The 25,621-nt window shown below is 38.5% G+C and overlaps 1 protein-coding gene across 11 annotated transcripts in view; it reads right to left on the reverse strand.

The window, feature by feature from the left end:
- The window catches only part of cast (calpastatin), a 52,776-nt gene that overhangs the window by 6,636 nt on the left and 20,519 nt on the right, over window positions 1–25,621 (reverse strand). For 4 of the 11 annotated variants that reach the window (XM_028445842.1, XM_028445840.1, XM_028445839.1 and 1 more), the window contains 20 exons: window positions 15,864–15,932; window positions 13,220–13,339; window positions 12,830–12,910; window positions 9,626–9,778; window positions 9,083–9,196; window positions 8,745–8,783; window positions 8,567–8,668; window positions 8,409–8,489; window positions 7,598–7,636; window positions 5,601–5,687; window positions 5,316–5,450; window positions 3,562–3,669; window positions 2,788–2,892; window positions 2,583–2,699; window positions 2,396–2,503; window positions 2,244–2,309; window positions 1,257–1,343; window positions 1,072–1,176; window positions 863–979; window positions 666–779 (listed from right to left, as the gene is read on the reverse strand). In XM_028445842.1, coding sequence (XP_028301643.1) covers window positions 666–779; window positions 863–979; window positions 1,072–1,176; window positions 1,257–1,343; window positions 2,244–2,309; window positions 2,396–2,503; window positions 2,583–2,699; window positions 2,788–2,892; window positions 3,562–3,669; window positions 5,316–5,450; window positions 5,601–5,687; window positions 7,598–7,636; window positions 8,409–8,489; window positions 8,567–8,668; window positions 8,745–8,783; window positions 9,083–9,196; window positions 9,626–9,778; window positions 12,830–12,910; window positions 13,220–13,339; window positions 15,864–15,932 — 1,947 coding nt within the window. Of the gene's footprint in view, window positions 1–665; window positions 780–862; window positions 980–1,071; window positions 1,177–1,256; window positions 1,344–2,243; window positions 2,310–2,395; window positions 2,504–2,582; window positions 2,700–2,787; window positions 2,893–3,561; window positions 3,670–5,315; window positions 5,451–5,600; window positions 5,688–7,597; window positions 7,637–8,408; window positions 8,490–8,566; window positions 8,669–8,744; window positions 8,784–9,082; window positions 9,197–9,625; window positions 9,779–12,829; window positions 12,911–13,219; window positions 13,340–15,863; window positions 15,933–21,694; window positions 21,858–25,621 lie in introns of those variants that run through there. The other 7 variants (XM_028445849.1, XM_028445845.1, XM_028445848.1 and 4 more) reach the window with 5 other exon arrangements.

Raw genomic sequence — 25,621 nt, forward strand, 5'->3', positions numbered from 1 at the left:
AATGTAATGACTAATATGCTTTTCTAGTAATTTTTACAAGCTAATTAGGTTAAATAGGAAGCCAAATCTGGTCCTTTGCCCCACTTGGGGTCATAATGTTTACGTAGATTAATGCATTTTTTTAAGGAACTATAAGCTACCTACAGGTATCAGTGCCATGAAATCCTAACAACCAAGGACTAAACTAAAGCCTTTTAGACTGTTGTTAAAAAGTATTAACTTAACCAGAAACAAGAAGTGTTGAAGTGAAAACTGGATGACTAAAGGAGAGTGATTGCACAATGATACGTTTTTATTCATATGCTAAAATAAAGACACTCAGAGAACTCTGACTTCTATCCATTAATAACAAGAGCCCTGGATATTTGTTTTACAGCCATCATCAGCAGAAAACCTGCTCTTTTGCAAAGTCAACTAGAAAGCACTCAGAGAGCACTCCGCTATGCCACAGCTGTAGCCTATATTGCATTGTCACCTAAATGTTAGATTTGGGATATTGATCGAATCCTTCTAAAAATCCTAATCACTTGTTCCTTATCCCATTTAGGACATTTACTAAAAATTACATCAAAGATTGTCCATTTGTTTTTGAGTTAGACTGTTCACAGACAAATAAACACTGGTAAAAACACAAGCTCTATGGCAGAGGTAATAACCAATGTTACCTCTGCACGAGGCGGTGCGAGGCAGACGACCGGAGCAGGAGCAGCGGCAGCTGCTGTAGAGTCTGTAAGGTCTCCAGATAAAAAGTCTAAAGCCTCTCCAGTGTCTATGGTGGGCTGTAGGAGGACATAGAGTTTCAGGTGACTGACTTCTCAAAGTGAAGTTTGAGAAATGACATGTGAATGCTTCCTATTCCCACCTCAGGTTTGGGTGCTGGTAACTTTGACAGCTCTTCTGTATTGAACCTGTATTCTGGAGGCAGCGTGTCCTCCCGCTCTCCTAGGAGCACAGCGTCCTCCTCCTTTTGCTTTTCCTCCTGTGATGTTTTTTTTAAAGATAAAGTCCATTCACTTGTCCACTACTACTGTAAGCAACACAACATCAAGCAGTTTCCTAATCTGCTCTCACCGAGACAATGTCCTCTGGTCTGATTTCAGGTAACTCAGGCTTTGGTTCGTCCACAGGCAGCAGGTCACCAAGGGCATCGAGAGCTCCTAGAGACATAGATCCTCCCTGAGGAGGAAACAGGAGAATGTCCTGTGGTAAGTTGTCATATAATAAACACTAGTAATATAGTATCTGTTGTATTTTACCTGAACAGGCTTATCATCTTTGTCCTTTTTGCAGGAAACTTTATCAGATTTGGTTTTAGTGGGAGCAGCTACAGAGGATTCCACTTTCTGTGTCAGACAACAGAAAACCATTCATATCTGAATGCAACAGTATAAACATGTGTGGACATCTGAAACTTAACATGCTTATTTTAAATGCATTTATTAATAATAGGATGTGGTTGTTCAATGATAATGGAGTATCCTTCTATCCATACCGGCTTATCCTGTTCAGAGTCACAGCAGCCTATCCCAGGTATCAAAGATTACCAGCTTATCACAGGGCTAACTTACTAACACTCCTCATGTTTATTTTGTCACTTCAATTCAGCCAAAATAAAAGCTTTACAAATACTAAATCAGAGAATTTATTCACCACATACAAACAGCCTCCCCTGGAAAGATCAGGCAAATCATTTAAATCATAAACGAAACGAAAAAGTGGGTCATCTACAAACACTTCTCAGGTGTCGTTTTACCACATTACATTTTCCAAATCAATATGGCAGCTTTACTTTGCACTCTGCTCAATCAGGCTGGTTTGGTTTTATTTTTTTCCAAGATGAGCAAATAGCGTTGATTGTGTAACGGGAATGAGCAACACGGCGCAAAGGCTCCAGCATTGGTTATATGACTTACATAGTTATGGCTGGGCTTCAAGTTCACCCCTTGTGTACATTTTCCAATTCTTTCACACAATAATTGGTTTAATGTCATTCATTGTTTCGCTCTACAGCTGACAGAAGTCAAAACCTTTTATATTATATTGCATTACGGAAAGTGTTTGCAAACCTGACCATTGCAGAGACCATTTCTGGCACCAAACGTATTTGCTTCTATTGCATTAGATGTAGAAGTGATTAAATAGATTTCTAAATGCCAACTGATAATTATTCTCAAAATTTCTTTGAACTACAAAAATATTGCAAATGTCTTTTTTTGCAGATTCAGCATGCAGTTTGACCTTACCTGGACAGTAGAAGCAGAAAGTCCAGCTTCCAGTGAGAAATCATCTGCCACAGGAAGAAGCACTTTCTGAAACCACAGTAACGGACCTTTCACCAACACTACTGCTAGTTTTGTATTATTGTTATTTCCACAATGATGTGACCACAGCGTACCTCTGCAGGAGGCCGAGGGCACGCGATGGCAACTGGAGCTGCTGAAGTTGATGAAGTCATGAAGTCTCCAGATAAAATGTCCAGTGCTTCACCAGTGTCCATGGAGGGCTGCAGGACGACACACAGGAAAATGAGTTGTTCACACTTGTTCCCACAGCAGCCTGAATGTAGTTTCTCATGGTCTCACCTCAGGTTTTGGAGCAGGAAGTTTTTCAAGTTCCTCTTTATTAAACCTGTAGTCTGGAGGAATGGTGTCTTCATGCTCTCCTAACAGCACTGCGTCCTCCTCTTTCTGTTTGGCCTCCTGGTTCAAGAGTAAAAAATATTTATTACAATCAACTCGAAGGAAAAAAAAAGAGAGAAAGCCTATCCAGCAGTCTTTGCTCACATACCGACACAATATCTTCAGGTCTGAGTTTGGGGGGCTCAGGTTTAGGTACGTCCACAGGCAGCAGGTCTCCAAGAGCACTCATGGCATCCAGAGACATGGAGGGAGCCTGAGGGGTGATAGAGGTCAGACTGTGAAATTTACACGCACACCAATATTTTTAAGCTTTTTATTTCAGAGCTTGGATGGATAATTCAACAGACTGTGTGTAGGCTTCCAGTGTGAACGTGCTAAATTGAATTTAAAAGCTTCAGGGTTTTGTCCCTTGTCTTGTTTTTAATGTGTCATAGTATAAAGTGTTTGACTATTTTTATTACTATTGTTTTTTAAAAATATTTTTTTAAGTAAAATGATTTACACGTTCACAACAAATATGCTCCAAGTTCAATAATTCAATAAATATACAATTTGCAAGATTCAAATATCAAGTCAATAATCTGATCTGTATTTAGTTATAACATTCTACCTGATTTTTATAATTCACTTTATAAAAAATTTTGTTCTACTTTATACATTTAATTTTCTTTGCGACTCAATCTATCTTCATCTACATTCATGATGATCAAAAAATGTTTTAATTGTTTTCTTTATATATATATATATATATATATATATATATATATATATATATATATATATATATATATATATATATATATATATTTTTTTTTTTTTTTTTCTTGTCAATGTTGCCAGTTTGGTTCTCATATTTGGCTAAAAGTGAACAAAGCCCCAGTTTCTTTAAAAATGAGAACCATGTAACTCCACCCATCACTACCTCACTCTTGGTCTTGCTGATAGCGTTGGTATCCAGTCCTGCCATCAGAGAGAAGTCTGCAGACGTTTTATCCACCACGGCTTTTTTTTCACTCGGTGGGCTTGATTTCTACAGCAGTTAAAAACACACAAATACAATCAATGAGTTTTGTATTTCCTATTAAAACATCTTTTCATCGTCTAACCAACACCTACACTACGATGTCTCAAATCTCAAAATCTCTCAAATCTGAGAAGAGGCGAAATGGCTCCTTTGAGAGTAAAGGTTGCAGACCCCTGTTCGAGGCATATACATCAGTTAAGTTTCACTAAATTCATGTTGCACTAAAGTCAAAGTTGGTTTAAAAGCCACAGGCAGATTGTATGTTATTTTTATATTTTAAGTTGTTGGCACATGGCATGTTAAAGCCAATGTTTTGAGTGTAAAATATGCCAATAAAACATATTTCATACATAATGTTCTCATGAAGTTGTACACATTTACAAATGAGTTGTTTCTTAAAGGCACACGTGGACTTTTAGACCCATATGAGTTATTTTAAATGATTCCTCAGGCCAATATACAGCGTTTGACAGTATCAATGCTGCGAGTGAGGCTTCCCTCTTGAAATACTGACTATATAAGTTTGGGGGAGACGGACCGTCTTTCACCAAGTCATGTGACCTGCAGAATGCCTAGAGAACGTTTCACTTTACGGCAGTCACGTGACCACAGGCTCGGATATATATGTAATTTCCACGTGACGTCACAACATATGGGCATTTCTCGACCCGGCGCCATTGCTGTGGACAGTTGAAACGAGTTAGCCTTTGTTTACAGCCAAACGAGCACAATATGGTAGTTTTGTGTTGGGTTAATGGTGCACTAATCACCGCGATAGCTCAGTTGAACATGGATTCTTTAGTAAGGGAAGTCAGCAAGTCAGATCCGTAACTTTGAGATAAGGATTAGCTCTCAGGGCTGGGGTGCGAAGCGGGGCTGGGCCCGCGCACGCCGGGTTGCCCGTCCCCTCCAACCCCCGGCAAAGGGGTGCTCCTCCAGCATGTACTCCAGCCCATGGATTGTATTCGCGGCGTGAGCCCAGCCGCGCTTCGCACCCCAGCCCTTAAAACCAATCCTTATCTCTAAGTTACAGGTCAATTACTGTCTGCATACACAATGAAAAGACAAGGGAGGCTGGCCCAACTGACTGATTTTTGGGACAGTGCTGCGGCGCTTGTGGCCACTGGGGCGCTTGCGTGAAAGTTACTGGTCTCGCGCCCCTAGTGGCTAAAAGTTACAGAGTGTGCCTTTAAGTCATATATTAAAATAAAATAAAGGAAAAATCACAATGATCGCCTTATACTTTAATATCGGGATATATCGTATTGTATCATATCGTGACCCATGTATCGGGATACGAATCGCCAGATGCCAGGCAATACACACCCCTAATCCTCAGGACCTGAATCTTTTAAAAAAACAACAATTTTCTTTGCAGCCCTTTTTCCAAAAAAAGTTAATATATTAATTAGGAGAAAAATGTGACATAATATTGATCTTTGCTCTGTGTCTGTTCTATTGATGGGAAATCTAAGAATAAAAAAATAACAACGTTTAACATTACAAGGAACATGTAAGTGTAGCATAATGTGTCATTAGATCTGAAAACAACTCAAACTAAGTTATAATTTTAGGTGTTAACAAATTGTATGTCTATGCAACATCTTTGTATTTCTTTTCTTGGAGATTGTGGTTGTCGGAAAAGAACGTACCTTGAATGGAGTAGGCTTGATTCCAGCTATGTAATCTGAGCCTTTCTCCATCTTTGGCTTTTTATCAGCAGGAGGTTTTGAAAAGTTAGCTGCTCCAGCAGAGGAGGATAAAGCACTTTCAGCATTGTCCCTTTTCTAGTTCATGTAGAAAATAGAAAAAGAAGTTTGTCCCAGTCAAACAAGGAAATGCAACACATACTATAAAATCAGGAGATGGACTTGGGAGCAGAATTGGATGTTTAGAAGTCTTTAGAAGGAAAGAGTGCTAGATGTCTAAGTACTGACCTCTTTTTTGCTGGATTTGTCTGGAACAGTGGATGTCATGAAACCTGCTGATAGGGATTCCAGCGCGTCGTCTGTGCTCAGTGATTTCTGAATGTAAAAACAGTCACTAGATTACATCAAATCTGAGTCATTTGGTAAGAATAAGTTTAACTTATTCTCGTTGACAACACAATTTTCCAGCAGAGGGCGTGACTGTCTACATGAACGCAAAGGGCAAAATAATCCAACCCAGACTGGTGTAGCAACAGTGTTTTGTACAGACACACCCTTTACATTCCAAGACAGCAAAGATAAAAAAAAAAACTAATAATAAAAAAAAGTAATTTAAACACGAACTGCTGATAAATGTAAAAAACATCAGCACAATTACAAAAAAAACCTCAATGACTAAACTCACATAGCATGAATGCATCTGAGGATAGGGAGACCGTGACACAAGGAACCGATGAGGCCAACTCAGTGACACGTTCACAAACTGGGAGTAGGTTGTGACGCACACGTGGGTGTGTTAAGGGTGAGTAAATGACAGCCTACATTAGTGTAACAGAATTAGTTGTTTCACTATATGTGTGTATGTTACACAAACATATAAGTACAAGTTTGGTTCAACTAAAGAAAACGAGCTCCAACACAGAAACAGGGCTGAGTGTTGTGTAGCCTGACAACACCCAGAGGTGCAGTGACACATTCCTGTCACTAGAGGCCCAAGACAGTCAGAACACTCAAACAGAGCCTTCTCTGTTTCTTTGTGTGCACTGCAGTACAACCAACAGAGCAGAGATGTTAAATTGTAGTAGTAGTCCAGAGACTAAATTCAACTCAGTGATGTTTAAATGGTCTGGATCAGAACAATACTGGCATTTTCGTAAATGGGCATCAGCTGTAGCAATATTGTGCCTCAGTTTATAGAAGTGAATTACTACCTAAATATTACAGAGAGCAAAAGAGACCCAAACATATGTATGAGAACAATATGGTATTTTACAGAATGATCAATGTTTTCTCTGTATTTTTTGGGGGAGGGTTAAATCAGGCAATGGGCCAGATGGTATGTTACGATGGGCTCTTTTTGTTTGTCACATGTGCATTTACAGTAAGGAGGTACAGTAGTAGTAGTGTGCACTAGTGTTTCTCAAAAGGGGGTATGTGTATCCCTAGGGGCATGCGCTGGCACTACAGGGGGTACTTGAGAGAGAGAGAGAGAGGGAGGGGGGATGAAATTAAACAATGAAAGTATTAAAAATATGTGGTTTCATTTTATTTTTGTAGTTTAAAATGATAATCATGATAATGATGATGGAAATGATCTTAATTAGAACATGAACTGAAAATACAAGTATCAGTCTTGGTCCCACACCAGGCGGGAGTGACCGGAAATGATAAAAACTATAGAAATAAATCTAATCAGGAGGCACTACACACTGTTTCTTTCGACTTATTTACAGAATGAGAATCTTTATTATGTGTGTTAACATCATTATACTCTAAAGATGTGGGGTTTTTTTAATAGTATCCTGAGATAAATGTTGTAATCAGACAAAAGGGGTACTTGGATTCAGAAATAACAGAAAGGCGGTACTTGAGCCAAAAAAGTTTGAGAACCACTGTTGTACACTACGTATACACTATGTACTTGTGGACGTGTGCACAATTCCAGATGTCCAGAGTTAAAGTAAAATAGAAGTATGCTTTAATTTGTACTGCAATTTATTTATTTTATTTTTGCATCGGGAACTCACTGGATCGTCCCACCCCTAGTCGCTATGCATGTACACGTGCATAGATAACGTAGATAGTGTACACAGAAAATGCATGGAGGCCCTATTCACAGCTCATGTGCAGAGTTAAAATGGACTTACATGCACATCATAAACACTATACGTCCAGAGTAAAACATTATAAACAGAAATTGTTAACTCATGCACTATCGTTGTCGGAAAACAAACGGTGAAAGTCTAAAAGCCGTGAATCTGTGCATGCACTAAACAAAGACTTACCGGAACATCCTGAGGCTTCCAATCAGCAGCAGCTGGAGACTGAAAAACAAATGAAAATAAATAAATTCACAAATGTCATCACAGTAGTACAGTGTACAGGTCAAACTGCATCAGCAGCAGCAGTGGTAGCGATAGCTCATTAGCATTAGCCTCATGATAAGCATCACGCTAAAACAATAACAGGTTTAACCATTGCTCGTTTAACCTAAACAGATCTTGAGAGCCAAGCAAACCTAAAAAGTATCAATTATTTTTAATCATTTAATTATTTTTTTTTATTGAAAACGTAATGAAAACAAAAACAGAAAATATTAACATCCTGTTAATTTAAACTGAAGTATTGGTTGGACTTTATTTAAATAAAATGTGGATAAATTTGCCATTAAATGTTGTTTACTTGTTTATTTATGTCCATCATGAATTCATAAACAATTCCCTTACAAGAAACTATGAAACTATGAAACCTCACCTGTGCTGTATAGTATCCAGGTATTTATTTTACAGTCACACTGGTTGAATTATTATTTTGGTTAAAAAGTTGCTAAATCATTTCAGATCGAATTGTTCTAAATGAACCAATATCGTCCTTCAATCAAATCGACGACAACAAATCATGATTCAAATCAAATCGTCGCTAAAACGAATCGTTACATCCTTAAAACTTATACGGTTTGAAACAATAGATATTTACATTACGCCCCCTATATATGTTAAGCCTAATGCAACAGACAAGTTATTTAAGGACAGTTCTATAACACCACAGAAAAGGAATATTCAGACCCAGGGATGATGAAGGTGAAGGTAAACTGACCATATCTTCCAGTCTGTAGCCTGGAGGCAGCGTGCCTTCTCTCTCTCCACACTTTGGAACATCCTCAGAGGTGACACCAAGCTGTATTGAATAAAGACACATGACTGACATATAGTTATTTGATCTGAACATGCAATGAGCACTGTCTATTTCTCTACCTCAGTGACCTCTGGACCTGTGTATTCAGGTTCTGGGCGTGCAACAGAATCAGCTGATGGGAGTATGCTGGCCAGGGCATCGAATGGATCCTCAGCAGGAGCCTGCATTGACAACACAAGTCAGCACAGTGGATGAAATGCATGTTTACATGAAGGAACATAATCTCATGGACCTTACCTTTGTGGGTGCTTTAGCTACTGAAGAAGGAACCGTGACCTGCAATACAAAGCACAGCACTGAATAATCTTGGTGTAATTTAAAAAAAACAAGTCTAAACCACTGTGAAAAATCCTAATTGTGCACTGGAAACTTTTGTTACAAATCTGATCGTGTGACAAGTGCTTTGAGATGACTTTGTTGTGTTTGGAGCCATTTATATAAAGTTGAATTGAATAGCAGCTGCATCGACAAAAATGCATATCATTTAAACTGTGAAAGTATCACTAAACTGAAAGCACCAGAAAATTCCCACCAATATTTTTGTTTATTTTTTTAACACACGGGGCATTATCTACCTTTGTTTGAGCAGGTGTAGTTTGTTCCATCTTCACAGATCCGGCTACTTTTTTGGTTGATGCAGGATCAGGCTTAGTCACATCAGCTTTGATTGTCTCAGTAGCCTGAACTCTCTATAATAATGTAAATGTTGATCTATTATCAAATATATGGGTAAGATTTGCTATTAAGTACAGGAGCAAAGCAGGTAAAGCTGACAAAAAAGCATCAATAATCCACCAAAAGTTGAAGAACCCTTACCAACTTCAAATATAGTGCAAACCGTGTTTATTCACTACTTGAACTCACACAATTTTAGTTCTGATGTATGCAAACATGCAAGTTGAGCAACGTAAGAGCTTTAGAGATCCAGAAAATGTCACCATCAAGGCCAAAGCAAGGTTTAGTGGAGCTTCTGAGTCAATGTCCAAAAGAGATCATGTAAGGATGAAGAAGCCTGTTAAGAGTCTGCCACACCAGCAGCAAAAAGAGGGTAAGCAAGTCCTGAAAACTGCGATTCAGAGAATGCGAGGGGAATGAGAAGTCAGGAGAACTCAGTGTACCTTAGCTCTGTCTTTGAGTGACTCCTCAGTGCTCACAGCAGAGGCTGTCACTGTGCCACTGGTGACGGAGGCACTAGCTGTACCTCGTCCAGCTGTTCCTGCCAGAGCAGAGGGGACTGTGCTGGTGCTTCTGACTTGGGACACAGGAGGCGTCTACAAATGGTGATCAGCGAATCAGAGAACAGAGACTCAGAGCAGTCCAAGGATGGGGTGGGAATTTTAGACAATATGACAGTGGTCCCCAAAACAAATGATTCAAATATAACACACGACACATGACTTGGCTAATATTAGGTAAAGATTTAAATGTAGTCTAACTCATATACATACAGGTATTTGTTCTCTGCATTTGGCCCAGCCCTAAGGGTGTTGGGCGGCCACGGTCGGGTGCCCGGGGGGCAGGTTTGGTGGACAGTGTTGGCCTGGGTGAGACTTGAGCCAGTGACCCTCTGATTACAAGTTCGGCGTCCTCAACCACTAGGCCACCACTCCCCCACTTACTTTAAATGTATTTACGCAAAATCTCTAAAAATTTAAATGGATAAACTCAAGATATAAAACCTAAGTCCCAAAGTTGAATCCATTATGGTTAAAGTTGTAAGTCCAAAAGCAAATTTCATCACTGTTCTTTCTTTCTTTTTCTTACTTTCTTTCTTGCTTCTTTGACTGAAACTTCACGACAATAGCAACATCAAAACAATAAAAGCAAAATATTGAATACATACAGTATGTTCTGATTAATATACAGAGAAAAACAAACAAGAAATAGATTTAACACAAATTCTACTTATATATCCTTCAGTTTCAGAAGGGGCAGGATGAAGCAAAAGCTTATCTAGTCCTGACCCTCCTTACTATCAGTGACCCATTTTCAACATGCGGTCGACTCATGTCCATTCCAGCAAAATAACGTCAGTGAACAATATTGTAGCACATACACACAGAGTAATAGGATAGCGATCTCCTTACACTGTATGCTCATAAAGCATTTACCTTTCATTCTAAAAGGTACTGTATATGCACCAACAATTATTGTTTCTTAATGATTATGTGGAAAAACAAACAATACAAGTAATACTGCAACATCACAAAAAACTAAAATAAGAAGGCCTATTGTATGCTCAAAGGTTTTCCACATCCAAATACATACTAAATACAAAAATAAAGATGTTTGCTGATAATTAGTCTCCTTTGTCTTATCAATCAAAAACAAAATACCAATCCAGTTTTCTGCTGAAGTGGGTTTCCCACCCACTGACCATTAAGCATTAGATGAAAGTTTTGAAGATGACTAACAACATGTCATGTCAGGAATAATCTTCCTATATCTGGTTTCTTATATCTCTATGAGATCAAATTTCCATCCAACATTTTAGTGCTTATCGTACAGTTCCTTGGACATTATGACGTTATTCCTAAGCAGACCAGGAACATTATAGTGGACAGATTGTGGGATTGCACTTTTGGACATTGAAAATACGGGTTGGTGCAGCATTTGGATGCCACTATCAGCCATCTTACAACAGATCCACACATGCCTTCCAACTAAACAAGGAAGACACCTTCAAATGGTAACCTATGATTGGAAGGATTGGATTGTCTTTAACCTCATGAAACAAGTTTGAGATACGTGAATGGTGCACTTCATTGAGTATTCACTATGTCACAGTTTAACATGTTGACTTCCACAAACAAAGTTATTCTTATTTCATGTGCAGCTTCTAAATTCCCTCTCATTCCTCCAAGTAAAGCCTACATTAAATAGTCTTTCACTTGAGCGGTCTTTGTAATTTGGGTTAAGAATCTCTTTATATATACAGTGGATATAAAAAGTCTACACACCCCTGTTCAAATGCCAGGTTTTTGTGACGCAAAAAAAAAAAATTACAACAAGAAATAATTTCACAACTTATTCCACATTTAATGTGACCTATAACCTGTCCAATGCAATTAAAAAACAAACTGAAACCTTTCAGGGAGGTGAAGTAAAAATCAAAAAATATGTCTGGGCTATGGGGTAGGGTGGCCAGATGGAAGCCTTATCTTACAAAGAAAAACATACAAACCTGATTTCATTTAGCAAAAACACATTTGAAGTCTCCCAAATGCATGTGGGAAAATGTGTTATGGTTCGATGAAACCAAAGTCGAATTTTTTGGCGATAATTCCAAAAGGTATATTTGGAGCAAAAACAACACTGCTCATCACCAAAAGAACATTATACCTGCAGTGAAGCATGGTGGTGGCAGCATCATGCTTTGGGGCTGATTTTCTTCAGCTGGAACTGGGGCCTTAGTCAGGGTGGAGGGAATTATGAACAGTTCCAAATACCAGGAAGTGCTGGCACAAAACCTTGGGCTTCTGTTAGAAAACTGAAGATGAAGAGGAACTTTATCTTTCAACACGACAATGACCCTAAGCACACAGCCAAATCAACAAAAGAATGGCTTCACCAGAATAAAATTGAGGTTTTGGAATGGCCCAGCCAGAGTCCAGACCTGAATCTGATTGAACATCTGTGGGGTGATCTGAAGAGGGCTGTGCACAGGAGATGCCCTCGCAATCTGTCACATTTGGAGCGGTTTAATAAAGAAGAGTGGTCAAGTATTGCCTCTTCAAGATGTGCCACACTGATAGACTGATACCAAAAAAGACTGAGTGCTGTAATGAAAGCCAAAGGTGCTGCAACAAAGTATTAGTTTAAGGGTGTGCATGTTTATGCAACCAGGTTATCTTAAGTTTTTTATTTTTTATTTTTCTCCTTTAAATGTTTCAGTTTGTTTTTCAATTGCATTGTACAGGTTATAGGTCACATTAAAGGTGGAAAAAGTTGTTTTACCTTACAAAAACCTGGCATTTGAACAGGGGTGTGTAGACCTTTCATATCCACTGTATGTACTGTAGATTCAATTATTTTGACATAGTGTTATGTTTTGGTGAAATTATAGGTTGTGGCCTTTCTAGGTTTGCAAAAAAGGCTTAACTAAAGTGGCTTAATTGACTTTGGCTTTCCGAGTCATTCTCAATTGCATAAACCCACAATATTCTAAAAACACCTGGTAGGGGACTATTTAGTATGATATGATGTGAAAAACTCAAAGAAAAACTTCAGCTTTCTTTACAGATATAAAAGGAGCAGAGTGGAGAGAAGAATTAACTACCTGGGATTTTGGACAGCACATTTTAATGTTATGCCATCTTTACCTTTGGCATGTGTCTCGAACCGCCTCTTGATGCTGAAGATGACATGTCAATAACAGTAGCACCGGCCAGCAGAATGTTAGTCTACAACCAGGGAGCAAGCGTTTATGTTTAAAGAAGAAGAAGTCACAAGAAAAGTTAAACATGGAGTCAGCTCTGCAGCATGAGCAGGGCTTATATTCTGAAACAAGATGGGTCATGAGATACAGCCTCTGGGACATGAAGAAGGTCAAGACTGAAATTGGATGGCAGTGCTAGATGGACGCCACAATCAGACAAGGTACAAACACCTGTTTGGAGGTCAGTGAGGAAGCAGAGGAGCCTCAGGATAAAATCACAGGAAGAAAAGAATGTTTTGCAAAACTTTCATGAAGACATCCAGAGTCTATCTACCTCTGTGTCGCCTGCTGAGGCTTTCCCTCCTGCTGCTAAACCACGGTCGGTGGTAGCTCCACCTGTGGATGTGGTAAATGGTCCGGGCCTTGAGGCCATGGCGGATCCCGAAGATGTTGTCTGTAACACACCATGGTTTGAAAAAATGTTACACATCAAGATGATTGCAGGGCCAATCGGTGAACATTTGGCATCAATGCCTTATATGTAGATGTGGGTTTAACTCCTAGCTTACTCTCATAGCCAAAACAATACATGGGTATAGTTGATTGGATACAGCATTAACATGGAAAATATCTTTAGTTCCTAACTGTAAAAAGATTATAATTTATAACTTAAGGTTTTATATATTATTTTTATTCTTTACAATAAGCTTGAGTAAAAACGTGTTGACCATGGATCAGTAGTAAAGTGGGTCGTCCAGTAACCGAAAGGTTGGGGGTTTGAATCCCGCTCTATCAAAGTCATTGTGTCCTTGGGCAAGGCACTTTACCCACATTGCCTAGTATGATTATGGTAAGTGAGTGAGTGTTGGTCAGAGGGACCAATGGTGCACTATGGCAGCCTGGATTCTGTCAGTCTGCCCCAGGGCAGCTGTGGCTACAATTATAGCTTCCCACCACTGTGTGTGGAGTGAAAGAAAAATGTTAAGCCCTTTTGGTGTCTATGAAAAAGCACTGTATAAAATCCAATGCATTATTATTATTACTGGTTTCCTTGATGTAAGTTACCAGTTAACATTATCCACATGCAATACAAACCTGGACAGTTTGGTGATATTACTGACATTCACATTACTCCGCACCAATACAGCTGACTACTGGACAATAGCTTGATCTATACTGAATAGTGGCCTGTCTTAAAGACCCTTTTTTTTTTTTCTTAGTTATCTGCTTACTGTGCTACTAAGCCACACTGCCATGGAAACTCAGGCAACCCCCACACCATAACAACCAAGAGGAATGAAGAGGAACACCAATGCCAGCTGCTAACAAAAGCCACTAGTTGTAAGTTAAAGACTGACACTCCCAATTTAGAAATGCGACTTTTTACCAGTTAAAAAATTGCTTAGTTTCAACAACAAAAAACTTGAATTATTAAAACAAAACTCTGCAAAACTTAGTTAGAGGATGAGCAATGCTCTGTAAATCAGGAAACAACCAAATAACATACTAATGCTACATTAATACAGCAGCAACAATGGCCCAAGTTTGTTTTTCCTTAAATGTGACCTTTTATTTATATTTTAAACATTTCTGAACTGCACAAAACTTCTTCAATACTACTTTCATTAGCGGCCTGGCTAAATCTGATCCTGATCTAATTTTCTCTATTTCTTTTATTTAAAGTAACTACTGCTGCATTTCATCCAACTTTGACGTCATTAAAGAGAGAGACATCCAAACTCTACAGGGGGGCAGGTGGTCCAGCAAGACTGAAGGTGAACTTTGAAAGAAATGAAAGAAAATTGTGGATAATGTTGATGCAACTAGTCTGTTAATGTATTCTTCATCTTTAATCACTGAAGAACTTCATTAATAATACCAGTAAACAACAAAAGCATTTTTGAATGACCTGCCAGAAACCTATCATTCTTCTAACCTGCGTATCCTATTCAGAGTTAAAGAGCATGGGAGCCCATAAAAGATGTCTAATGCACTTTCTCAGTTACACAATTTAATTATTGGAACAGAATATTGTTGGGTTCTTTCTTTCTTACTATGGACTCGATATTTTGTTAAGCGCTTTGAGATGACTTTGTTGTAATTTGCGCTATATAAATAAAGTTGAATTGAACCCTGAATGTTTTCTCTACTAAATTACAGATATCACCTTTTGTTCTACCAAAATACTTTAAAAGAGCCATTAGCAACACAAAAACCAATGCAAAATCTGGATCAATCAGCAGCAAAAATAACCTAAAAATGTGCTTTAAAGTCCATGTAAAGCAGAAATAAATTTGTGTTATGAGTTTGTCACTGACAACTGAGCCAAATTTGAAAGATGAAAAAAAAAATCACTATGTATATAAAATTAGGTCTCAAAACCATGGAAAAACAAGTGCTTCTCTCTGAAACGCTGGGGGTGTTTTCACTGTTTAGGGCAGATAGTAAAAGAAAATTGCTATGGTGATCACTGATCACCCTTGCAAGAGCGAGGCATGAAGTCTGCGTCTATAGACACGCCCACTCACGCATATGCATAAAGGCCCCAAAACAGCCCGTTTATAGAAGCGTCATTAAAGGGACTTTTCAGAGGGCTAAAATTCTGGAAAACAGGCGAGTTTGGGAAAATAAACCTTAAATAGAGATGGGTGAAATATAGGATAATACTGGACCTTTAATAAATTATGGTTTCAGTGCAGCTTTAATGGGCACTTCCTCCATATTGGAAGGCAAAAGTGAAATGTTATTTTCTGAGTGTAAGCACAGCTGACCCCATTTCTCACTTCTTTAATGGATATTGGGGCAACAAACACAACAGAGTGAAAGCAGGAAGGAAACAGTATCGCACGTATTTCAGCTAATGGAGGGTCAAAGAGGTCTCAGCCAGACATAGGAAGTCCGTCTGTGAACAATTAAAAAGTGTACCAGTAACAGAAAGTCAAAAGATTGTTAGAATGTTGAAAAAGTAAAAGTATTACCTCCAGCTGGGAAGGCTTCACAGTGGATACCTGGGCTGCTGGTTTGGGTGTGTCCTGGCCAGACTGCGACTGCGGAAAGAAGAGAGGAAAAGTTACACATTTGCAGTAAACGACAAAAACATACTAACAGGCAACAGCATTTTGGTTTCACAGAGTTTCAGGAGAAAAAAACAAAACAAAAAATTCCCAAAGCTAGTCTCTGAAATAGAAAACTATGCTTTTATCTGCCACAGCTTTAGATGGTTACTTCAAACGTCTCAAACACACTGTTGTTCAAGGTATGAGATTTAGCCTCTTTGCTCCATAATTAAGGGTGTGCCTGCTGACTAACAGTAGAGACTAGGGGTGAGTATTGGCAAGGATGTTGCAATACGATACGCATCACAATACTTGGGTCACAATGCAATATCGCGATATATCGCAATACCATGATATATCGCAATATTCTACCCAGTTAATATCAAAATTAATCTTAGCAATGAAAAATCAAGTTGCTGTATATGTTCATCAGAATATATTGATCATTCAGAGGACAAATTGAGTCAAAACTGTTTGCTTCAAAACGTTCTATTTATTTTTTACTATTAGTGTTTTTGCACATTTTCACTAAAAAAATAAAATAAAATAAAGTGCAACAAGTTTCTTTTCACTGAAACTACTGTAGAAGTCTCAAAGTAACCATTAGAACATAATGACGGCATTGGAACAACTGTAAGTGAGAACAATAACTCACTCAGTGCCATTGACGAGATAACTTGTCAAGGGGATTACTAGAAAACACCCTGGCAGAGGTCCCTCATCAATATCTAAGCTGTGGGGTGATGTAGTGACCAACTGTGCCCTGAAGATGGCAGCAGTCCTCCTTTAGATGAGAGATTAGCCACTGATGCTACCCAGCAAAGGAGGAAGAAACAGGAACGAGTGAGATTATGGCACTACAGAGCGATATTGTGACGTATCCAGCAGCTCACAACTCCACATACAAACGCAGAACATGTGTGGACCTGAGTGGATTATTGATAATGTTGTGATCGTGAGATAAAACCATCAACTAACCGGGCCAAACGGGTCATCCCTGCGTGTCGGGAGGAGGGGGGGGGGAGAGGAAAGGCGTTTATGAGACAGAAAATGTACGAGAGTTGACGTTCCCAGCAGCGCACACTGGACCAGAGCATGAGTGGAACTCATGGATAGTGTGTAAATAAAACGGGGCAAGCAGTGACACTCTGCACGTTGGGGAGGAAGTTGCGTGTGTGCAGACTGACGGGACTGAAAGTTGGAGGAACGCCAAAATACAGTAAGAAATCTATTCAACTCTGAACCAGATAGCAAAATAATAATAGTTTTGCCATCAAACGCCTGGTCTATAAGGAAACAATGTTCAGATGTTAGAGTTGTCACGAAAGCAAAAAAAAAAAAATAGCTTTAAAGTCACTGACAGGTTTTTTTTTTTTACAAAAAGGCTGTTTTCTCAGCTTTTTGCTCTGTAACTGAAGATTTGTGTAAAACTTGCTCTATTCAACAGCTGATTACAAAAGAACGAAACGAGCCAGAAACAAATGTTTTTGTTTTTGATGAAAGTAGAAGCTTCAATCTTTCAGATTTCAGATAGTCATAGTAGAAAAATATTCTGTGGGTCTTTAAAAATCAGTCAAAATGCACAAAAACAGCTGCACTGAGGGGGGTAGAAAATCTGAGAATGGCTGGCTCTGAATGAGTTAATGATAAAGCACCCTGAGTTACTGACAATTCACAAAAATAAGAAAAAATTATTTATCCTATTGTGTCAGTTTAAACACTGATCTGAACAAAGTATATGAAAAAAAAATGCCTGTGCATACATAAATATTACAGGCATTACACACTGCCATCATAAAACCAAGAACATCAAATAACCATTGCAACACCTTGAAAGCATTGTAACCACTGAAATATTGCACAAATACACAAAAATATTGATTAAATATCTGAAAAAAAAATTAAATCGATTTTTTCAAATAAAAAACAAAAATGATTTGAAATCGGCACCCAAAACAAATCGCAATATATCGTGAAATTGATTTTTTTCACACCCCTAGTAGAGACAAATGAGGAAGCAGTATTAACAAATTGTGGCAGCGATTGAAGGATTTGCATAATAGTCAACATCTGAGTTCACACATTAATAATAATAATAATAATAATAATAATAATAATAATAATAATAAAGAGTTTATCTTCACTTGCAAGTTTTTAGGCTTGGTTAAGGCATTTTCCTTCTTTCACTAAATGTACACCACAGTGATGTCCGTGTATGAAAATTACATGCTGAATTACATGATAGATTTTCCCTGAATATACTTTTACAATCCCATGATCAAAGCTTTTCTGCACCAGCTGAAGCTCTTCAAATCCTACTCACTCCATCACCAGGTAAACACACAAAAACAAACTTACAACATCAGGTCAAAACCTGCATACGGTAAAGGTGCAAGATGATTTATTAGAATTATTGTGAAAGTCCACAAAGGTCAGCCAGAAGACATTCAGGGCTAAAAAGTCATGGTGCTGATCACATTCAAGCGTATATGCTGCGTGACCACATTCTGAAAAACGACTTTCCAAATCAACTCTTTGTTTGCTATTGTGGGTGCAGCTTTGTATTTTAAAAAGCTGTGCTACCAGTGGAGCACCCAGTGCCTTGCCCACAACTTTTCAGTTGGTGTACTGTGAATAATAACAAACGAGCCTCCACCCCAATGCCACCAGGTCCACTTAGTGCAGTCACTTTTACTTTTTAGCTGAAATGATTATTTGATAATCTTTCCTTGTGCATCAGACTGGGCCAATGCAACAGCTTACATTCAATTTATCTGAGGAGTAACAAAAGCCTATCAGTATATAATGATATAAATTCAAGGACAGTTAATCACATTGGCAAAACCAAAGGTAAACAGCATAAGAACAGTTTTTAAATACATGTAATTCCTAAAGTGAAGTAACCTGTCAGCGAAGCAGTGGATCAGGTATTAAAGTTAAGCTTGGTTGGATACAGGCCAGTAAACGACAGTGGGGGGATATCTGGTCTTGGAATGTTTGTGTCTCACAGGAATTAGTTCACATGCTGCTTTTACATTTCACACATTTAAGGTCACCACCCAGTAACAAAGAGGTTTGACTCTGGCAAGCTTCAATGCTCAACATTTCTCTTCACCAAGTGAAGATTTGAAGATTGATTTTAAAACCAGCACAAATCATCCTTTGTATCCAAAGGACCAATACAAACAATATGCTATCAAAGCAGCAGGAAACCCCAGTTTAAAGCCACAGTAGACAGAACGAGTGGGCAGGATCAGGTCAGTATAGAGTTTGGTAAGGGACATAAACCTTTGAATTCTAACAGGCCATTCAATGTAGTTCTTGCTGACTATTTTCACAATTATTTAAAAATGATTGTATTAGTCATTGACTCAGTTTCCTGTGTGTTACAAAGTAATTCATCAAAATAAAACCTCAAAGGGGCACGAAGGTCTGTGTCAGCCTCGAGTGCCAGCTACTTTCCCTTCTTACAAATGTGAATGCGTTTTTTTTCCCCACATTTTTACGTTACGTTTGTGTTTTAATATATTGTGTGCGCTTTGTGTGGATGTTCAATGAAGTGAGGGTTGAAAAGTTTAGCTCCAGGCAGGTTTCACCTGTTAAACTGTGCTGAAGTCAACACAGAGAATCTGAGTAGCTCAGAAACAGATACTTGAGGAATTAAAACCTCCAAATATCTGTAGGGTTTACTGAAAAGAGAAAATATTTAGCTTTAGATAGGTTTGCTGGGGGGGGGGGGAAAGATTTGTTGATGCCAGAGGTTTGAAATGCTGGACAAGCAACTGTAGCCATTCAAACAATGAGACCATGGTCTGTATAGCACAAGCTGCCTTGTCCAGAAAAACCTGGTGTAAATCAAATAAAAGAAGCAGTATTTCTGGGTTTTTACATACCTTATTTAATATTGTTTTATTTTCTATTTTTAACAAAGCTCAGAAGGATTATCCACACACCAAACAGGGCATGGCTGCTTCAAAGCATATTTTTCTTTCATGGAGATCCTTTTTGTTCCCTGCTTTGATCAAAATTGTTAAAGGTGGCTTGAGGAAACCACTGATGCTAAAGACTAGTAACTGTTGAAGAGTTACAGCTTCACCAATAACGGTCCTCCTTTAAAACTGGACGATAACTGCTTGGAAAGAACAAAGAAGAAGCAATTTTATAGCATTCATAAACAATGTTATCATACTCCATTTTCCATGCATATGATGGGACATTGGTGGGTGCATCTGTTCCTCTGTATATCCTACTGTAACTAAGATTGTGTCAATAGGATACATTGGATGTAGAGTGTAGAGGATGTAGAGTGTCAGAAAAACTAGAGCTATAAATATTAGCCAAGTTTGTGGGACCACAGAAGTACTGAAAAGTGAAATAGCAAATCTCAAGATTTTATGTTAGAAATTTTACAGTACTTAAAAATCAGGAGCAACAAAATGTGTGGTGTTACATAAGCATCTAAAACAATCCTTAGTGTTAACCCTGTAAGAACACTGATGAAAGGACTTTGTGACAGAACTTTTAAATTAAAAGTATTCATTTACACTAGAAAATGTGTTTTCCTTTATTCAGGCGGTTTACAGCACTGATAGAATTCTAGCAAAACACAGAAACAAGTGCTGGAAATGTTGTTCAAACATTGTTCAAGAGAAGACATATTGACACAGTCATTACGGGTGAGACAGCTGAAGTTCTGAGGGAACCCTGGCCAACAAAGATCATAACAGGACACCGATACACATCATAGTTTTTCTGGGACAGTTCACTACTGGAAAGAGCTCAAATGAGAGTCATAAATAGACCCCGGACCTATGTTCTAAAGCCCCTGACTTATGAAACCAACGTCCATGCTGTAAATCAGTTAAACGTGGCACAGCACCATCTGACAGACGTTGGTCTATTTCATTTTAGTATCCACAACTGTATGTCATTGCTCTTTGAAGAAACAGTGTAAGGTGAGTGTGTAAATGTTGAGCCTGCTCCATGGGGGTTGGTTCTGTCTTTGTGATGCAAAGAAACAATGCAGCACATCCAGACCTGACTTGAGAACAATGATTATTAGCTGATTGAGCCCTGCTATGAAAACTGGTGAGTAATGCTGAGCCCCACCCAACAGACGAAGATCACACACATGCGCAAATAACACTGGAAATGGCTGCCTTGTTATCTTCCACAGCAACTTTAAAATAGCATGGATAATGTCTGAATGGTCAGGGGCGATGACACGAATATCAGGAAACAGGGAATGAACATAAAGCATAATTTGGAAAAAGTTTTTACACAGGGCTGTGATGGGTTAAATAATGTCACTGTTGATAGAATTTAATATTGAAAAAATGAATACAGCTACAATGACTTTTTACCAGCTGATACCAACAAGAAGCTGTGGTACTGTAGTTTGCCATGAATAGCATTTGTTGTAAATTGTTTTTATCCTTGAATTTCACAGAGTCACTGCCAAAAACACACAAAAAAATTATGTTTTAGTATAGAATAAATGCACAACTGAGTGTCAGTTCAGGGTCTTTTTGTTGATTCCCCCCAGGGATCAAACTAGCAACAACAACATGGAGACTTCGTGGTTTTACAAGCATTCTTATTCTTGAATGGCAGCAGGCAGCAAACTTACCAACAAACTCACTCTGTCACTTGAAAGCAGGCAGCCATTAACATGATTAAACAGGTATCAGTCAAACAGGAAACCCTGCCACCCTACAAGCGCACAGAAAAGGAATAATCCCCTTAATACATACCATGGGTCTTACAGTGTGTATCCCCTGTAAACACAAGTTGACTTCTTCAGGTTGCTAAACTTTAGAGACACTTCAGTCTGCGCAGTTTCTAAAGAACACACACATGGAGACACACATACACACTCATGTAAACAGACACACAAACACCCACCCAGGAGTGAAAAAACTTATTGCTCCGCCTTCTTCTAGTCAACATAACAAACCCACTGCTGCTCAAGCTCCACCTCATCCAGCCGCAAAGCAGGCTTGATCAGACTGGATCTCTATGACACGCCCTCTGTTCAGTGCCTTCCGCTATGAAGACTAAAAAAAAATGGGCCCTGTGTTAGGGTGGGTGTTTTAAGGAGGGACGTTGTAGTTTTTAACACTGGCATGGTGGCCTGTTTGAAGCAGGAAGAGCGTTCATGTCAAGTTTTGATGAGGCAAGACTGAATTTGCTGCTGCAGTGCTATTTGACAGAGTTTGGGTGTGCCTGGGAAACTCACTCCTTAGGAATCTAGGCTGCAGAGCTGCTCAAACAACAAAGACAGAACTTGTGAGCATGAAAAGAAAAGGAGGAGATAGGGAGGAGAATCACGTCACATGTCGTTCAAACCCCACCTAGAGACAGACGGAGCAAAGCAAACAAATGCAAGTACAAATAGATCCATTTCATAATGATTGTCAGCACACTATTTCTCCTTGGCTCCAGTGGTCAGTAAGTCACACTCAGATAACAGAGTGGGCAGGAAGCAGAACATCTGGACAAAAGCCAGAGATGACGTAAGATATTTAGGAAAACATTGCAGTGGAACCCTTTGCCTTCTTGGCCAAGCACACAAACTGTTTTCTGGTGCTCACACAACTGGTTCTCTGATATTTGGATACATTCTCGAATTAATCCAGATGACTTGATCCTCATGCTAATGTGTCAAACACGTCAAAGATAGGAGGACTTTGAAAAGTAGCACCCCCTTGTGTTTACTGACAGCATGACTGGAAGTTTGGGTTTATCTGCAGCTGCAGCGGGAGAATTACCACACCTGTCAGCACATTTATATTGGCCAGATAAACGCCAGGAACATACATGTCATGTTTTATATTGTCCCTGTTGTCTACTCTTGTTAATCCCTGATTAATTAATGTGATCCATAGTGCATATGCCATCATTTACTACTACTTTATGGAAATGTGTTAACCTAGTGTTTGGAAGCTTGAATGAAATTAATCAAAGCAAAATAATCGCCATGGTTAATTTTTACCTAGTGTTATTTAGGAAATTCAGAGCAGAGTGGCTGCGTACGCTTTAAACATAATAGGCCGTGGCTATTGATACGGAAACATATGAATAGACTGCCAGTCTATTCATATGGAGCGCCCCTCATTGGCCAGTTTAGGTGACATGATAGGTGCACCTTGTGACTTAAAGTACCGTCAGTTTTATTTTAGCTCATATTTGTTTTTAGCTACCCCACTAACCCTTTTATTTTAGCCCTATCCCTAAACCAGGAAATACCCTAAAATATATATATTTTTTTGTTTATGTATTTTTAACCCTAACCCTATCCCTAACGCTAACCCAAGAAATGCCCTCAAATGTTTTTTTTTCTTCATATGTATAGTTTTGAAGGTGAAATTTGGTGTGTTTAATATGTTCAAATGAAAAAAATATTTATGACAAAAGCAGGATTTGAACCCACAGCAGCAGAAGGAAGAATCCTTGAGTCAGGTGCCTTAGACCGCTCGGCCATCCTGACACGGTGAACTCACACAGGCACATTACGCTTATGTAGAAAAGGTACGTTTACATATCAATAGACACTTCGAACATAATAATGGTCCAAACTTGTGTGAGAATCACTCATGAACAGTGGCTGCCATACATCAGTAGACTTAATTAGAATCTGTCAGAAATTGTTGATGTTTGACAAAAAGTGCAAATGTGTTACTGACAGTGTAAATAAGATAAAAATTGTAATTAATAGAAAGAAAAAGCTTAAGTCATATCTGGAATTTCATTTCTATTTTTAACACTGCTGTTAAACCAAGTTAGCAATGACGCCTCAGATGAAAGACAGTATGTCCATGCATGGATTTTATACGATTGTTCCACAATCTGAAAACACAAAGCTTAACTAGAGACTCGAAAATAGATGTAGATGATTGTTTTACTGTTAACTGTGTAATTTACAGCAATAAGGCATAAAAGTGTGACAGATGGAATTGACAGCACTTTTTTTTTAATCATTGTTGAGTTGCCAGTTGCATTGTGCAATTCAGTTAGTGTCCACTCATTCATCTGGATATAATCCAGGACAAAAGTGACCCACTTGCTGACAAACAATAAAACCAACAGCGTATGAAGAGAAAAATGTTTCAAATGATCTCACATCCACCTTTGTTGAAACTGGTGAGACAACGACAACGTTTGGCTAACTATGACTTTTAGTATTTGACATTGCTGCTTTAATAACAGTTTGCTTGCTATGGAGGTTTGAAAAGTTACAGGAAATACCTTAACTGCAAAGAATCCAGTTGGAGAGCATTTTGAAGCACAAATCCAATTTCACACTGAGATCAGCACCAGCTGGTGTTTGCTCCTATAATTAGGGTTACCTGTCCACTGAGACCTGGGATCCAAACGTGGAGCCATCTTCTACTTACTAAAAGGTAAACGACTTCAAATGTGCCATATCAGGAGATTCAGGACTGTCCCAATTATTTATATTCTAACAAATTCTGCAGCTTGGTGACACATGTCACAAGTGATCTATAGATTGATTATCCAAATTTTTTTATGGACAACAATGAAGGATGTGATCATATAAACAAGGTTGTTGCTATTGGTCCGGACCTGGACCTCAGACAATCCTGACTATAGTTCTGGCACTTCCTGTGCGCATGCGTCCGGACCTGTGTCCTTCTCGCTATAGTTTTGTCAGTTTTTATTTTGGCCCTAACCCTATCCCAATTCCTATCCCTAACCCTAACTTAAGCCTAACCCAGGAAATACCCTAAAATGTTTCTTTTTTTCGTACATGTATTTTTAAAGGTGGAATTTGTCGTGTTAAATATGTTAAAATGAAAAAAAAAAAAGTGAGATTCAAACCCCACATCAGCGGAAAGAAACATCCTTAAGTCTAGCACCTTAGACCACTCGGCTATCCTAACACAGTGTTAACACAGGCACATTACACTTATGCAGAAAAAGTCCGGCATTGACGGAACTGCGCATGTGCACAGGAAGTGCCGGTCCGGTGTTTGGAACTATTGACACTTCGTATAAACAAAGTTGTAAACAGTTTTAACAAATTCTTTGTCAATGTTGGTCCAGATCTTGCATCCAAAATTACAGATACAGGTCCTACTAATGGAATGCTCGTTGACAGAAATCAAAAATCAATCTTTCTTACTCCCGTAGATGAGCTAGAGATCATCATCGTTGTGAAAAAATCATCAACAAAACAACAAATCATCATTAGACTGCCTCGACAATAATATGGCACTCGTCAAAAAAGTTATACGTAGTATCACAAAGCCTCTTGTATATATCTGTAACTTATCATTCTTATCAGGAACATTTCCAAACAAAATTAAAATTGCTAAAGTTGTTCCATTATACAAAAACAGAGACAAACACATTTCCAAAAAATTATAAGCCAGTCTCTCTGCTCCTACAATTTTCAAAAATTCTTGAAAAATTATGTGATAGCAGATTAGAATGTTTTTCTGAAAAATGTGAAATACTAAATGAAGGTTAATAGGGATTTTTGAGTAAAAGATCGACGTCTATGGCGATTATTGAAGCTATAAAATAGATTAATAATGCATTAGTATGCAGTGGGCATATTTATAGATCTCAAAAAAGCTTTTGATACGATCAATCACTCAATATTGTTAAGAAAATTAGAACTATTTGGTATTAGGAGAGTTGCTTTGGAATGGATG

This window comes from Gouania willdenowi, chromosome 5, assembly GCF_900634775.1.
Source record: "Gouania willdenowi chromosome 5, fGouWil2.1, whole genome shotgun sequence".
Lineage (NCBI taxonomy): Eukaryota > Metazoa > Chordata > Actinopteri > Blenniiformes > Gobiesocidae > Gouania > Gouania willdenowi.